The 17,172-nt window shown below is 41.9% G+C and overlaps 1 protein-coding gene across 1 annotated transcript in view; it reads left to right on the plus strand.

Moving 5' to 3' along the window:
* LOC147726407 (UDP-glycosyltransferase 3A1-like) overlaps nt 1-17,172 on the plus strand; it is a 539,556-nt gene that overhangs the window by 178,357 nt on the left and 344,027 nt on the right. The window contains exon 4 of the mRNA XM_086960529.1: nt 2,572-3,106. Within this exon, the coding sequence (XP_086816655.1) occupies nt 2,572-3,106 (535 nt within the window). The remainder of the gene's footprint in view (nt 1-2,571; nt 3,107-17,172) is intronic.

Below are 17,172 nucleotides of genomic sequence, written 5' to 3' on the forward strand. Positions count from 1 at the left end.
TCTTTTTAGCCTTTAAGTGCTAGGACGAGCAGGACACAAACTTAGCACCAGAGAGGTTGTGCTAATGATGCGCCCATCCTTAGCACTGAAGTGGTTCATAAAAGGAAGAGAGGCTGTCCAATGACATTGAGTCGTCTGGTCTTTTATCTCAATCTAGTGGGAAGAATGGGAAGGAAGCAGCATAGTGCAAGGCAGTAATCAACATTAAAAATAGTAATAAAAGAGTTAAATCATTTGAGAGCTCTCCATTTCCATAATGAAACCAGCGGAGTTGTTGATTCTGGCATCCCAGTAATAGCCTGGTAATTGTTACTATCTGAAATAGGTCATTTACTTAAGCAGACTGATTAGGTTCCGATTGATGCACAGGGAAATGACGTCATCTCCATACATATGTGTTTAATTTGCCTGGTATCTCCACATAGCCATGGAGAGAGCTCCAGGTAAAGGGCTGTGCATTGTGATCTGATGGATAAAAGTAGGTTCTGAGGGGAAGAACTGTGTTCATAAATGGCAGTAGTAAGTAGGAAAAAGGAGTTAACGTAAGTAGCTTATAAAGTTTGTCTTTTGACTTAAAGGAAGATTGTTAAATCCTGAGTTTGGAGGTAAATAACATCTTATTGAAGGCTGTAAGGAGAAAAAGGAGGGGATAGACGACTCCCTGTGGATGAACTTGGATTGTGTCATCTGAGGCGAGCAGGGAGAAGCATTGCACGGCTGCAGAAGTTCGTGTTAGCAGTATTGCCATTTACGCATCCTGAAGTGAGGTTTCTAACTCTGGGTTAAGGTACATGCTTGGGTTAAGGTACATGCTTTACAATGGCAAACATTTAGACAGAATGATTGTATCTTGGAGAGGGATGGAAGTAGGGATTAAAGTCTGAACCCCTCATTGAAAGCATCGGATTGATTAAAGGGCCTTTAACCCAAAACCAATTCGCGGGCCAAGTGATTTGAATCCATTTTGATGTGAAGGGATGGTCATAGAAGTTTTAGAGGTTTTATGATCAGGGTGTGGTATGATACTGTGTTAAATGCTACTGAGAATTTGAGGAGGATCAGGACATAATTTCATATTCTGGAGACATGTTAAAGAATCACATCTTCATTACATATACTGGAAAAGAAATGTGGGTCCTGCGCAGATTAGTTCCAAGACTACCTGAAGTGGGGTAAATGTTACCATACAAGGAAACCTGGCTAAGTACACTTTGAGATACTCTATTGAATGAAATAATTTGCATGTTGTTCTTACACTATTGGGTTATGGTAGTGAGCATTACGTAGTTTTCAGATCGCAATGCTTGCTGTCTCTCTGCGAGTAAAGGAGTACCTTGGTTTATTTTCAAAGATATCAGTGTATGCTGAGGCCCATGCAGCAAATCATTTAGAAGCTGTTACTTCTTTAATATGTCATAATTTCATTGTAATCGGTATTCAACTGCAACATTATCTGCACTGTACTTTGAGGTTCTAAGTATTTAATGGAGGTATTAGAGCATTACATTCACCCAGCCGCCCAACTGCTCCTCTAAACCTTCCCTACTAAGCCGCCTATTGTCTCTGGACTGTCTCTGTACTTCCTGACTGCCCATAGACCCCCGATACTACGTATTCCTTGATTGCCCTGTAAAGACCCCTGGGCCAGATGTACGACCTGCCCAATAGTGCCTCACAAATTGCTTTGCATTTGCGAAGCGCTATTTGGCATATACAACAGTGTGTTTAACACTGGGTGCGATTCCCAATGGGGTCACAAATTGAGGGGTTCATGAATATTGATAAGTCTCTCGCAATTTGCGAGTCCATTGGGAATGACAGGCCCTCCCAGGGATGGTGGCCTGCTGGGCTCAGCAAACCATCATGTCTGGGTCTGCTTTTAAATAAAGCATCTTTTTTTTTATTAAATGAAGTCCGTTTTCCCTGAAGGAAAAGGGGGTGCATTTAAAATAAAATATAACGTTTTCGTTTAATTTTCTAAGGGCAGGAAGTGGTCCTAGGTAACACTGCATGCTCTTAAAAAATAATATTACATGCATTTGCAAAGGGGAAGGGGTCCCCTTCCCATTTGCGAATTCATTACAACCTACTTGAAGTAGGTGTTAATTTGTGAGTGTTTTGAGACCACAATTGCGGTTACAAGACATTGGTACATAGCTTTGCGGTTGCTATTAGGAAGGGAACTGCTCCTTGCTAATAGCGAGTCACAAAATACTGTTTGTACATGGGCTCATGCTTTTAGCATGCCCAAACGGGTCTAAGACCCGTTTGCGCACACTAAAAAGCATCGTACATCTGGCTCCATGTGTGCTGCATTGGCACCAAAATTCTGATGATGTCATTGACATATGTATGGATGCTGTAAATCCCTTTGCATAGTAAAGCATTCCACTGAACACCAAGTTTAAGTGGACACTGTAAAAATAACTAAACAGAATTTTAAAGTTGCTTTTATCGAAAAGTATATTCTATATGCATGTCAGGTTAAAGTTTATAAGATTGAGTATATTGAATTAAAGTGAGTTGCAGGAAAATGCATGTTACATATTTCTTTATTTTTATTCTTCCTAGATTTGTTCAGAGTGATGTTCTGGGGCTTATGAGTCACTATGCAAGCCAGTGCAACATCCTGTTGAACCAATCAGAAATCTTCAAATCCCTACAGACTGAGAAGTATGATATTGTAATAGTTAACAGCTTTAACCCTTGCAGTTTCCTGTTTGTAGAAAAACTGGGATTGCCTTTTGTTTCTTTCTTTCCTACATTCTTTATGGATGCCCAGAAAATTGGCATCCCTAGTCCCCTTTCCTATGTTCCAGTTCACAGTTCTCAATTAACAGATCGCATGGACTTCTGGGAGCGCATGAAGAACATCTTCACGTATGTTCTTACAAAAATAGTTGATCATCAAATACATGGAATTTTTGACAAAGTCATTGAAAATCATTTCCAAGAAGGAGTCAGACCAGTTTTTTCTGAGCTTTACCAAAAAACGGAACTCTGGATCTACAACACAGACTTTTCCTTTGAATTTGCACGTCCTCTTTTACCCAACACAATTTATGTTGGAGGGATACTGACAAAGCCCGCAAAGCCAGTTTCTCAGGTGAGTCATCTGCATATATTTTACTATATCCCTTTCCTTGTGAAAGTCAGCAGCAATGCAAACAAAAATAATAGTCATGAATTACATTTCATATTACATAAAATATGCATTATAATGCCCCTTCTTTTTTCAGATTTATATATAGTAATTTCTGGGAGTTAGCTTATTGAAACACTCAAAATTATTAATTAATCTTAATCCCTAAATATCAAAGTTGTATTAACAGCCAATTGCTCAGAGGTCATGACAGCGGTCATGATATAGCCTGGAATACCTAAAAACAAAAATGCTTCTTTCCATATTCGTGTATGGGATGTACAAAGTGCACTTTGTGAATTGATCTCTAGGCATCCTTGGCACTATGTAGATCATGTTGTTGGGGGTATTTGTAGCACACTTAGGGGGATATTCTCAAGAATGTGTGATAATTATCGCAAAATTAGCTTAACGCAACTCTTCACACAGCAGTCCACCATGGGAAAATAACACTGTGTTAACATTGTACTCTCAACACAGCAGTACCATGTGATCGTCTCAGGATAATGCATCAAATGACCGTGTTAAAATCAACGCGATGCTGCAAAAATGCGAAACACGAACGCGAAAAAAGCGGCGATGCCCCAAACCGCGATACAAAAATCTGCGATAACCAGCGACAGGCCTGCAATTCCCAAGCGTCATGCGGGAAAATGTACCATAAAAGCAGAGAACAAAAACAGTGAGATGACAATGTACGAGTGCAACCCCACATCCGTGATGTAGAATAAATGTCCATTGTCCGGCATCAAATAGTCTTCTCCTCACAAAAGGTCACAATGTACATTGACATGCAGTCTGCATGTAAACTGCGCAACATACATGGAACACACTGTGAAACCGCATCTCCCCTTCACATTGCAGAGGGACAATCAACACCTCCTGCACACAGACGTGTCATGTCTCTGATCAATCAAGTATGAAAGCATGGACAAATGTAGGGGCAGTGACGTCCACTTTTTTATTTGTTTTTATTGATTTCACATTACAGTGAGCCAGACATCGTAAAGCAATATATGGACACAAAAGTACATGGCATAGTTCACATGTTTACAACCAATTTAGGATAATACAGATTAATAGTGTCAGACCTCCATGATAGTCCCTGCGCAACACCACACTTTGGTCTTAAATCATTATTATGAGTCTCAAACGGCTACCAATTACAGAAAGCTTACAGCATTCTCGTCTACACCAGGTGTCTCGCCAAAAATGTCAGGTTTAGTCGAATGTATCAGGATCTAAAACAGCTATAGTATTCTAGCAAAGTGACTCCCCCTTATGTACATGTTGCTCATGTTGTGGGAATTGAGTCACAGGGTGCATCCCTGCATTATGGTGATACATATTTGACACAACAACAAAAAGAGAGGTAGGGAGAATGAGGAAACACTCTTAGTCCCCGGTTATACTTATTTAAACAAGAAAAGAGTGTCCAAGAACACAAATAAATACAAATGGAGCAGGAAAACAATGAGTATATGACCCCTCTCGGGTCAATATAGAAAGCCGTGATAGTGAAAATCGCGTGTTAAAAAAGTGCATGGAGAAGGAGCGTACTCCTCCTAAGGTCCTCCCAATTTAGGAGACCTCACAGTCAGTGAATATGCACTTGAATGGTGAGTCAGATGCACACCATGGATCTCGGGAGGGGGGTGGTAGCGTGATTGGCACACTGCCCTCGATGCCAGGCACTCGCTTGGAACCTGCTGACACCCTCGTTAACCGGATTAGGAGGAGTTCGCTCCTTCTCCATGCACTTTTTTAACACGCGATTTTCACTTTCACGTCCCTAGGTTAGGGTGGGCGTTAGAGTGCTCATACCGCCAGGGTTTAGTACACTTTTGTCCTGATGAATGCCTGGTAAGTACACACCGTTTCAAGGCAGAAACATGTTGACTGATTATTAACCTATTGGAAATAACCAAACAATGTATTTGGACCATTTTCCCACACTATGTTAATCTGTCCAAGTGATCAAGTAATAAAATATCTTTTTTGAGACACTGAAGAGATTTTTTAACTATCACTATCACCTCCTAATCACTCACTTCACGTCTATTTCACAAAACCCGCTCCGTAGTAGATCTGGCCTGGAACTACACTGGGGAGGCACTCGGCCTCTCCGGTGGGGCCCTATGATGAAGCATGTCACCAACCAGGGTGGTGAGTGAGGGCTCTCTATATTGACCCGAGAGGGGCATATACTCATTGTTTTCCTGCTCCATTTGTACTTAAGTTGTGTTCTTGGACACTCTTTTCTTGTTTCAATAGGTACATATTTGACCCCAAAAGGAGACCTGTTGTCACTTATAGGTCACAAATGACAGCCTATATGTAAAGATTTGGGACACATATGAAACACTGTAGAGTGGGATACCATACTATCTGTGACACACAGCTTGCGCTCCCTCATTTTCCCCTTCAGCCGAGCCCGCACTCCGGGACATTGTCCATTGAGGGGCAGGTGGTGCCGACACTACAACAGAGACACACACATTAGTTACTTCCCTGGTAAGGCCTAAACTTAACCACACCCAGAGCCCCGGGTTGATTAACCACACCCTTACCCTGAATTGTCATACTCAAGTCCACTCCGCTTATGCTCACAGGGGTGTAAAACACAGCTACATGGCCCAGGTCTAACCCACTGCCTGAGGTGACATGGTTGCGTTCGCTGCACACAGCACAATGTAATGTGGTAGGGCCCAGGCTCCTCATGCATACATAATGACCACACAGACACACTTAGATAGTTTGTGGGACTGGCTTCAGGCACGTGCGCCCGGCCCCTCTTATTGCCAGGGTCACATGTCCAGTGACGCCTGTGCTGGATGTGTGTGGGGTGAGCATAAGACACCCCTCAGGGGCTGGTTGGAGCTGGCAACAACTGCAACAGTGATCAGACAATCAGAAGTTCAAAGTTCAAACCGCAAGGGTCCATAACTTGAGCTGCACAAAGTTAGTGGCTCTGGATGTACAGTGGCTGGCACAGGCACACCGCCACGGGACGGTGACTTGCGGTGCACTGAGGTAGGGCCAAGTGAGCTGAGCGTGTCCTCGTCAATGTTAAAGGTGAATGTCGCGGAGGGTTGCGAGGGACAATGGAAGGTGTCCTTCCAGGGCATGATGCAGAGGGCAGAAGCCAGCAAAAACAGGCAAATGGAGGAGTGGAATGCTACAGCCTCATTTTTACCACCAAGTCAGTATCACCTACATGATGATGAAGACAACCCCCAGGCCATAGACTCAGATGCCACCAAAGTTCAACCAGAGAGTGTTCATGAATGTCGGGTCACAGACTTAGTGGCACCGGAGCTGAAAGGGTATGCAGTCTGCGATGAGGCCTGTACAATGATATAAACTCTGCCATAAAAAATCAAGATTCCGTTCCAAATGTGTGACCTACTCTACCGCAGTCAGCAGGGGCCCACAGCTGCGTGTCGTTAGCTCGCGATGCCAAAAGTTAGTGACACCAGAGCAGTTGTTGGTAGTGTTCGATCACCTCGGTAACGATGATCCTTTTTCCTCCGAACTGAAATGCGTCTTCCTCTTCTTCCTCTCCTTGCGTACAATCATATGAACTCAGTCATTGAGAAATCAAGACTCAGTTCCAAATGTGTGACCTACTGGACCGCAGTGTGGGCCGAAGGCAGTAGTCAGCGAGGGACCACAGACATGTGTGTTTGGAATGCTATGCACAGAGTTGGTGGTACCACATTAAAGGAGTACAGTGATATCAAACGTCCCATGAACATATGAACTCGGCCATCAGGATATCAAGACTCAGTTCCAAATGTGTGACCTACTTGACCGTAGTGTAAGTCGGAGGCAGCGGTGGAGTACGTCAAAGAGTAAGGAGTGCTGGGGGCCTGTGTTGCAGAGACCAGCGATGGTCTGAGGAGGCTGCCAAGGTTGCGGGCCTCAGGCTTGGAGCTTACACCGGCCCATGCTGTGCCCTCTTTGACACATGCCCATGTTGGAAGGTGAGCAGTGAGTGCTGGGTACGCAGGGGTGGGCAAGATGGGTTCAGGGACTAGCAGCCCGGGGTGCAGCAGGCACACAGGATCGCAGGCAATACAGCTCACGGCATCAGCCTCATGGCAGGGGGAGAAGTGCTGCCCTGGCAGACATGTTGACCAATCCGGAAGAAAACTACGCCCAGAGCTACGTACTTTTTATTCACACCCACTTTGCTCACGCTTACAGGGAGGGATGTAACAAGCTACATTTCCGCAATCTTCCCCACTGCCTGGAGTAATATGCTGTTGCGGGGATTCTGCTCTTACACAGAACTGTGCACAGAGACCCAGGACCTCAGTGAATTGTGGAGTACCAAAAAACTCACTTCAGTACCTAGAACCCCTAACCGACTAGCATCAGTGTCTGATTAGCTCTCCGTCCTACAGCATAGCTACTAATGATTAGACAAACCAGAACATGCAACTTAGGTTACTCTCAGGAATGGTGGGAATCAAGAACACTCTTTCGTTTGTCATTCTCATACCAGTCCACAACATGAGTAAATAGAGACACAGAAAAGTTTAAAATGTTTATTTTAACGACGTGCTCTAATATGCAGTATTTATGCTAACATAAGCAGGCATATGATTAAAAATATTACGATCAGCATAGTGCCTGACCTAATCATGGGTTCACACTCTGCAACTCTGGGCATTAAGCTTGCTTAATCTCCACAACGGCCCCCCGCGGCGGGATGCCTGGCTTTCACCTTGGGGATGCCCTGTAGGGGCAATCTCACAGGGAAAAGTCAGGACGGGTTCCCAAGGCAAGCGCGGAGATACCCCTTCGGGGGTCGATTCAGGCGCTATATAAGAAACATAATAATAATAATAATAATTAAAACATAAAGGGAGAAATCATATTATAATGACAGTGGAAACAGGTCCTATAGTGCTTTGTGTACCACCCTCCTGTAGGAAGTGAAATCCTTGCATCCAATAAAATGAATAATTCAAATATTGTTGAGAAGATGTAAGATTTATTCCATACAGAAGACCCACGACTGAACACATCAGGAACTGCCACTTGACTGAAATATGCATCATAACAATTCTAGAATATAGAATACATAGAAACAGAGCAACATGCCTACCTTAAAGGAGTACACTCTCTACACACCCCCCTAACATCACAGCCATTTTTGAAACTTTGAAAATTTTAGCAGGCACTGAAAATTTTGATTCACCCTTTGTAATTCTTATTGGTTTCTTTATGATTACCAAATCACCAGGAGACAAAGAAGTAACTTTAACATGTTTTCTTAAATCTATTTTTTTTATATGCAGCTTGTTTACATTCAACCTGTTTTCTGATTTTGTGTAAATCCACATTCGTACTTTCATCTCCTACTTTATGTTTTAACCAAGCAGGATTAAGAGATGACATTGGTTTTCTCCCTATAATCAATAAATAGGGAGAGACACCCGTGGTAGAATGGGGAGTAGTATTATAACTCCACACTTTCTGACAAAGATACTTGCAAACATCTAAATTATTAGAAACAGCGGTTTGGATACCTTCCTTTAGCAACCGGCTAGCTCTTTCCACCAGACCATTTGAAGAAGGACTGTACAAAGGAACCAAAACATGTTTGATAGAAACTTCACCCAAGAAACTTTCAAATTCACTAGAGACAAAATGAGTTCCATTGTCCGTCACAATTCCCACCGGAAAACCTTCAACCATGAATAAGCGTTGCAAGAAATTGATCACAGAACCAGAATCAGACCTCTTAACAAACGAAAAATGGAGCCTTTTTGAAAAGTAATCAATGACCACAATCAAATACCTATTTTCAGAACTAAGCAAATTAAAAGGACCTGAAAAATCCAAGCCCAATTTTTGCAAAGGACTAGAAGGCCATTCAACAGGACATAAAGGTGAAGTAGACAGGCGCCAATGCTTATCTGAACATAAACATTCTGGACATTTATTAAAAGCCTTAACTTGTCCATCAATGCCAGGCCACCAGTACGTATCCTTTATCTTCCTGACTGTACTTACAGTACCTAAATGCCCCTCATGAGCAAATGAAATGATCTTTGGACGAATACCCTCTGGAGGAACTATTTTGTCTTCCCTAACCAAGATATTGTCTACAACAGACAAATCTGCCGCAACCTGCGCAAAACATCTATCTTTAATAGACATACTCCTATCACAGGGCCAACCATGCACTAAACATTTCTTAACTCTTTGAAGACAAAGATCATTATTATCTGCAGTTAACCAGTCATTTTCAGAAATTTTACTAGATTGTGTCAGATCACTTATGTTAAAAACAACATCAAAATCATTACCTTTCACATCAGATGTAGTGTCTGTAACTTCCAAAGTAATACGAGACAAACAGTCCTCCCTAACATTATTTCCTCCTGGAATATAATTGATGTCAAAATTATATTCCTGTAACCTAGCTAACAATCGGACTAATCTGGAAGAAGCTCTATTAGAAAAGCTATCACCTAGCATATAGAACAGAGGCTTATGATCAGTAAAAAGTTTAAACCTAGAACCCCAAACGTACATGCAGAACTTTTTAACTGCCCAACAACATGCTACAGCCTCTCGTTCCATTGTGCTATAATTGGAATCAGCACTATTTAAAACTCTCGAAGCAAAAGCTATAGTATATTCTTGGCCATCAATCATTTCGCTCAACACAGCCCCCAATCCTTTAAAACTAGCGTCTACTGTGACCATAGTAGGTTGTCCATGAGAAAATGCTCTAATTGTTGGTGCTTCCAAAATCAACTTCTTAACATTAATAAAAGCTTCTTGCGTATCAGTAGACCAAATGTATTTCGCATTTGTTTTAAGCAAATGTCGGAGAGGCTGTACAATCAATGCATAACTCTGTACAAAACGAGCATAATATTCACTCAATCCTAGAAATGCCCTCAAAGCATCCTTATCTTGCGGTCTCGGAGCATCTTTGATGGCATTGATAAGTGACAGTTTTGGTTTTATACTATGCATAGAAATATCATGACCCAAGTAATCTACATCTTGAGTAATAAACTTACATTTGTTTTTATTCACAGTCATACCAACACTCTCAAGCTTTTGCAATACCCGTTCCAGAAGATTGTAATGAGATTCTAAAGTAACAGAATGAACCAAAATATCATCCTGAAATGCTTGTATGCCGTCAATGTTAGAAAATACCTGATCCATAAGGCGTTGGAACACACTGGCAGCGGACGCAAGTCCGAATGGCAAGCGTTTTTACATATAGACTCCAAACGGAGTAATAAAAGTGGTTAAATGTTGGGAATCTTTAGCCAAGGGAATCTGGTGGTAGGCAGATTTCAAGTCAATAGTTGTAAAATATCTGCTACCACCTAAATTCGCTAACATTTCCTGAATTCTTGGCAAAGGATGGCAATCAATAAGGATATTACTGTTCAGTGCCCTCAAATCAGCACAGAGATGAATCTCGCCTTAACTCTTACGTGCTACGATACTAGCAGAAACCCACTCATATGATTCTACAGGAGTAATATTGTCTTGAGAACACAAGTCTGAAAGGATTTTCTTAAGATCATCACAAGCAGATAATGGAATGGGTCTACATTTTTGAATAACAGGAACTGCGTTCTCCTTAAGAACAATGCTGTGCTGAAAACAATTAACTAATCCAACTTTATCAGAGAATACTGGAGCATATTTACCTAGTAACTCTGATAGAATAGGGTTATCAGTAGTTATAGGAACTTTATCCAAAACAGAGAGAATTGGAAGCTCACCCAAAACAACTGGATCTGCATGCCCGGGTTTCAGCATAGTTCCCAACTTCGCCTGATCCTGCCAGCCCAATATGTCACGACCGTTAACAGATACATATACTTTTGTAAAAATTTGTCTCCCTCTGATATTAATAGAATCTGAAAAATAACAACACATAGTGATATCGAATTCACCAAATGCCTTTGGATTCACATCAGTAGGCTTCAGTAAGACATTGCTCCAAAATTTTTCGAAGGTTCTTAGATCCAAGATGGTGATTGGAGAACCCGAATCGGCCATAAAATTTATGCTGATTACTCCAATCAACATATTGCACAAAGGACCCTTACACTTTTTCGTGTCACTATCCAAAGTATTAAACTCTATAGTAGATAGAGTATTGCTCATAGCTTGGCACAATTCATCCTCATCTATTTCAAGAGAATTAACCTTTTCCTTATACTTTGCAGTTCTACATATAGTATTAAAATGCCCAATTTTCTTGCAGGTGATACATTTTTTTCTATGAGCTGGGCATGTAGGATTGTTGCCCATATGGTATTTAGAACCACATCTATAACAGAACCCCTTACTTTCAAAATGTACATTGGTGTTCTTATATTTAGTAGCCACAACATTAACAGTGGGATCATTGCCTTTTATACTGGTGGAAGAATCCACAGTTGTGAATTTACAAGAAGAATCTTGTGTCAAAATCTTTGAAGAGACTACAGACCTCTCAATACTACGAGCGATGTCCATAGCCTCATCCAGAGATGGATTCTTACAGGTTAAGATGCGCTCTTGGATTTTTTTATTGAAACAGTTGAAAACCAACTGATCCCTTAATGCTGTATCCAAATCATCACGAAAATGACATTTAGAAGCTAAAACTCTCAAGACAGCCAGGTAATCCTCTATTTACTAATCTTGCATTTGCTTTCTCTTGAAGAAAACATGCCTTTCTACCATGACAGAAGGCTCATCAACGTAATTTCTTCCGAGTCTAGCTAATGCCTCTCTGTAAACATTCCAAGCGTCATCACCAGATGGTGCTGGTACAACAGGCAAATTGTCAAAAACAACCTGGTCAGCACTACCTAAATGATTAAATAATAGCGCTTTCTTTCTTGAGTCAGCATATTTAGTGGCATCAATAGCTTCAAGATAGTTGTCAAAAACTCTAAACCACTTGTGCCAAGGCACTAAAGGTTTACCAGGAACTTGTAGAAATGGAGGCAGTTGCAACACGTTATTTGAAGAACCAGAGGACATTTCTTCTAAATAAACATACACTGCTGAAAAGAAATCAAAGTTAAACAGAAAGATAAAATCATGAAAGCATATAAAATAAACATATAATTTTTAAAAATATATATATATAAAAGTGCAGCATAAGAAAATATGTAGAATAAATTATGAAAGTCACCATATGAATTGTTTTATCCAATAACGTGTGCTTATCAGTCACGGAAGTATAAGCACTGGCAATGGAGAAATGAGGAAGTGTCTTCAAAACGACGAAATAAGGTGAAATATGGAGATATTTCCCTCAATTCCTCTTAAATAAGCTTTTCAGCAAGAAAAATGGTGATTAAAAGCTTGAAAGTCGTTGAAATTATGATCTCCGCCGCATCCAAGTCGTAAAATACATTGCAGATGGCTCCTTGACGTGACCTCCACGTTCGAACGTGACGTGATGACACAGTAGCTTGACCTAAGTAATTCAGCATACCATACGTCACAGCAGAGAAAGGAGGAAAACAGAAGTGCTGATGGTGGAGTGCAGAGCACGGAGACAGAGATTCTGTTCAGGAAGCAGGACGCGCTGATTGTGGACGCAGGCAGAGATTCTTCGCTCGAGGAATAAATCGTTGGGTACAAGGCAAGTATTTTAAATGTCGCGCAGAGTCAATTAATGAAATTAATTATGGGCAGAGTTACGAAAGTTCACTGAAATATCTCCAGACTCGTGGATGTGTCAATATACTGAATTTATAGTGCTCTATTTACGGCACTCTAATGATAATTAAAACGAAAAATAACACTAATGTCGGAGCGATTTTTAAGGTTAGACCCTAGTTAGCACATGAAATAAAATAAAGCCAACGTTGGAGTAAAGACCAGTATCAAACCGACAATGTTAAAATGAAACAGTACCTTAGAAGAGCGAGTAAATAGTTCAAATTAGTGTCCATGAAGCTTTTTCATAAAGTTGAAATAATGTCCATCCAAAGTCAGTGGGTCTTTAAAACGTCGCCAATAAATGTAGGAAGTGAAATCCTTGCATCCAATAAAATGAATAATCCAAATATTGTTGAGAAGATGTAAGATTTATTCCATACAGAAGACCCACGACTGAACACATCAGGAACTGCCACTGGACGGAAATATGCATCATAACAATTCTAGAATATAGAATACATAGAAACAGAGCAACATGCCTACCTTAAAGGAGTACACTCCCTACACCTCCCAGCTAGGAACTATGTTTTATAATAATAATAGAAGGTCTCTTAGGCTTGACTGGGGAACCCCGTACCTTCAAGATCAGCAGAAGTGAATCACATCAGGTCAGCAAAAGCTCTCTCTGGAATAGGATTTTCTCCAAGTGTCTTAATCATGCATGCAGTTAAATATTAAAGGCGCTAGAATTTCAGTTAGCTGCAGATGTGCATGTTGTGTCTAGAGCATGGGCCGATCAGCCCGAATAACAGCTCACATTGTTATGGTAACCTCGGAGGCCTCTGCAAACACTGTACAGACTGAGTTCGCAATTTAAGTCTAGGGATCTTGAAAACAAGCCTTTCTTTTGTGAAGAAATTCAAGCAGTCTAACTTACAACAACAGTTACACACAGTTTTTTGTGCAAAAGCTTCAAATTGGAAAAAATTGTGTTTAAACATCTAATAGGCTTAGGCTAGCATTGGAATGTGTGCCCGCCAGGCCCTGCCTTCAATACACCCTCCCCTGATTGGAACACGTACAAGAAGGGAGGCAATTTTGGAATGCAGAGTTCAAGTTTGAGGGAGACAGAATCCATATCAAAATTTGCCAAAACGTATAAATGGGAGTAATAGGTTCTAAATAGTCTGAAAAATGTAGAAAAAAGCAAAAAGGAGGAGTAGACTACCCAACCATAAAAAGGAAAAAAAACACAAAAATTGTCTGAGCATAGGCCCCGGTGAAGATGGACAAATGGCAAATCAATCCAACAGGGTATAGGCACAGTACGTTGCAACCGCCTCCATGAGGAAGTCATTGTTATCATCAGAAAGCATTTCAACCATCTAATTCAATAACGTGAAGGAAAATACATGTTCTTCGACAGCCGGAGCCTCTAGCACCATCAGAGGACAACTCGGGTGTTCTTCAAGATAACTGCGAGCCAGAAAGTCATTGGCTGCAGCCCATATGTTCCAATTGCCCAGGACTCCATGTGCCTCTGCACAGGCCATTATTCCGATACCAGAACAGTCTCACTCATAAGCAACTAAGGGACTCATCAGTAGATCATAATCCGGGTTTAGGAGACACAGTATTGCAGAGACACAAATCCAGAGCCCATTCAAAACAGCAATCCAGGTTACACGCATGTAAAGTAGGAAAACCGGAAGGACAATCCATAGGCTGCACTCAAGGTGGCTAAGGGTAGTGATCCATAGTATTCAAGCATCCGGTTGCGAAGCTGGAGCAGCCGGGGCAGGTTGTCTTGTGACACAGGGTGTGCAGCCATTTTTGAGAAAGCAAATTAACAGCAGTACACCAGCAGCCAAGGTGAGAATTAACGGTAAACCGTTGAAGAGGCTGGAAAAAATGCCAGTATCACACCAAATAAACAGCCTGATTCATCAAAAACCCGTTTTGCGAGTCTTTAATAGCGATTCATAAGGAATCGCTATTACAGGCTCGCAAAACAGGATTCATGTAGGAATCGCAAAAAAAATGCGATTCCTACATATTCCTTATTTGCGATTAGCAAATTGCTAATCGCAAATAAGGAATAACTCCCCATTCATTCCTATGGGCCAAAAGTATTCCTTATTTGCGATTTAGCTAATCGCAAATAAGATAGCGATTTAAAGGGTGCCAGGGGTGTCCAAAGAACACCCTGTAGCACCCCTTAAATGCAAATTGAAACAGGTGTTGCGCACACACATGTCCAAAGGACATGAGTGTGTGCAACATGCAACTTAGAAAAATGCTTTTAAAGGTTTTCGCTATTTACCACGAGGTTTGACCTCGCGGTAAATAGCAGGCCGAAATTGCGAATTCGCTATTTGAAAATGGATGAATTCCTCGCAAAATAGCGAAATCGCTATTACTGATTTTTGCATTTGGGATTCATCATCGCAATTCTCAGAATCTGGCCCTTTGCGAGCGCAATTCAGCTTGATGAATCAGGCTGATAGTTTGTAATAAAGTCACAAGGCCAGAGCTTACTATTTAAAAAAAATGAGCCAAACCTGTGATTGACGAGGCAATAAATATAGTGTCAATAAAAGTGCTGAAATGTAGGGTGAGATCAGTATTTAAAAGGGCATGCACCTCAGTGCGGGCGTTTGCCACATGAAGGACAAATGTTTCACAGGATGAAGTAAGGGCAACTGCTTTCTGTGGCAAAATGAAAGGTGAGGGCCAGTCTTCCTCAACTAACAAATTATCATATGTAGAGTCAGATTTTCCCAAAAAATCACTTTTATAGTACGCTGTATGTCACCTTCAATTAAAATGACTATTTCATATAGTCTGTCAGGGGGGCCACCCTAGTGTCAGCTGTTTCTACAGTGATGAGCAAGTTAGTTGCTGTAGCCTTCAGATACGGACACAGTGCTTGCCGCACCACTGTAATTTGCGTCGCACTCTCTAGTAGGGTCAGCGCCCATGTCAAGTTCCGAAGCTGTGCTCTCACTATCCGTGGCTTACCTCGCTGTTAAAGTAGCAACTTTCTTTTTCTAAAACTGAGGGCGTTGACATTGAAAATCGTGCTGCTTGCCTTTATCTTCCGTCTAGCGGGGCTGTTCCGTTGTTCAGGAACCTGAAAATGATTAGGTGACTTAATATTTGCGCGGTCGGGCAAATCATACGCGCGCTCAGTAGACACAGGTATTGACGATGCAGGCCCGACCCTTGTTTCTTTGGTTGCTTTTCCTGCTTTTTAGATTTCCATGTCTGTTTAGGAAGGGTGGGACGGTCGTCTTTATCAGACTTCGCCATCTGAGTTTGTGGTTGAGATGTCACTTTAGCAAAAGGCTTAACACTCAAACTATTGCGGCCAATGGTCCTGTAAGCCTTTGCAATAATTTTCGGTAGCTGCCGAGGCTTATCGGCATCGAGTACATCGCGCAAAGCATCAGACACTTGAAAGTTCACTGCATCTCCCTTGACATTAGCAAGAACGAGATCAGAAACTACGTCAAACACGCCGACTAGCCTCATTCCCAATTCAACAGCCGCCTCAGGACCGTGGTGATCTTGGACACGCTTAATCACGGTGGGTAGGACAGCCATGGGCGGTGTGCTGAAGCACTTTGCATAGACTGCCGCAAATATCTTACCCCAGGTCTCACAATCTGTTACCTCTGGCACTAAGTATTTCTGCAAACTAATGGTCAGAATCCTGTGTTTCTCAGCAGGATTCTTATTAGGAAATACTGCCTCCAGTTGGTCAAATTTCTCAGCAAGTCAAAAAGGCATATCATCCTTATCTTGGGGGCGCTTGCCCATAACCTAATTAACCATGATGGGACTGAGTTTCATCCCGGCCAATACAACTGGATGCACCGCAGCACCAGGTGCCCCCACCTGGATGTTGCCAGAAACGTATTGCACTAAAGCCCGATGCACCCCTACAACAGATGCGTAAAGGACTCTTAATTCCGCAAGTGGACTGTAAGGTTATGTGGGTGTGGAGTAAACCCGGCCAAAACAGGTCAAGTGGCCCCAGGAATAGACAAAGGCCTTAACCGAACTGCCATTACCGAGTGGTGAAGGGCACCATTAAACCAAACTCGATGCTGCCAAGCTGTAATTAGAATCTCCCGTGTCCTATACGGTGTATATTCAAGAGGCACAGCAGTTTGAGTGTAAATATGAAACGTACCACTATCTGCATTCCCTGTAGGAAAGGTAACCCATGAGTAGAAAAGCTCAAATAATTATGCGGCTTCAGCACTTACCACAAAAAGTACCGCCATGCCTTCCAAGGGTACGCCAAATGCCTGCATATGATTGCGACTGCTACTCGACTATGTTGGGCTATTTCAACGTCACCCATC

Source organism: Lissotriton vulgaris, chromosome 3_1, assembly GCF_964263255.1.
Source record: "Lissotriton vulgaris chromosome 3_1, aLisVul1.2, whole genome shotgun sequence".
Classification (NCBI taxonomy): domain Eukaryota; kingdom Metazoa; phylum Chordata; class Amphibia; order Caudata; family Salamandridae; genus Lissotriton; species Lissotriton vulgaris.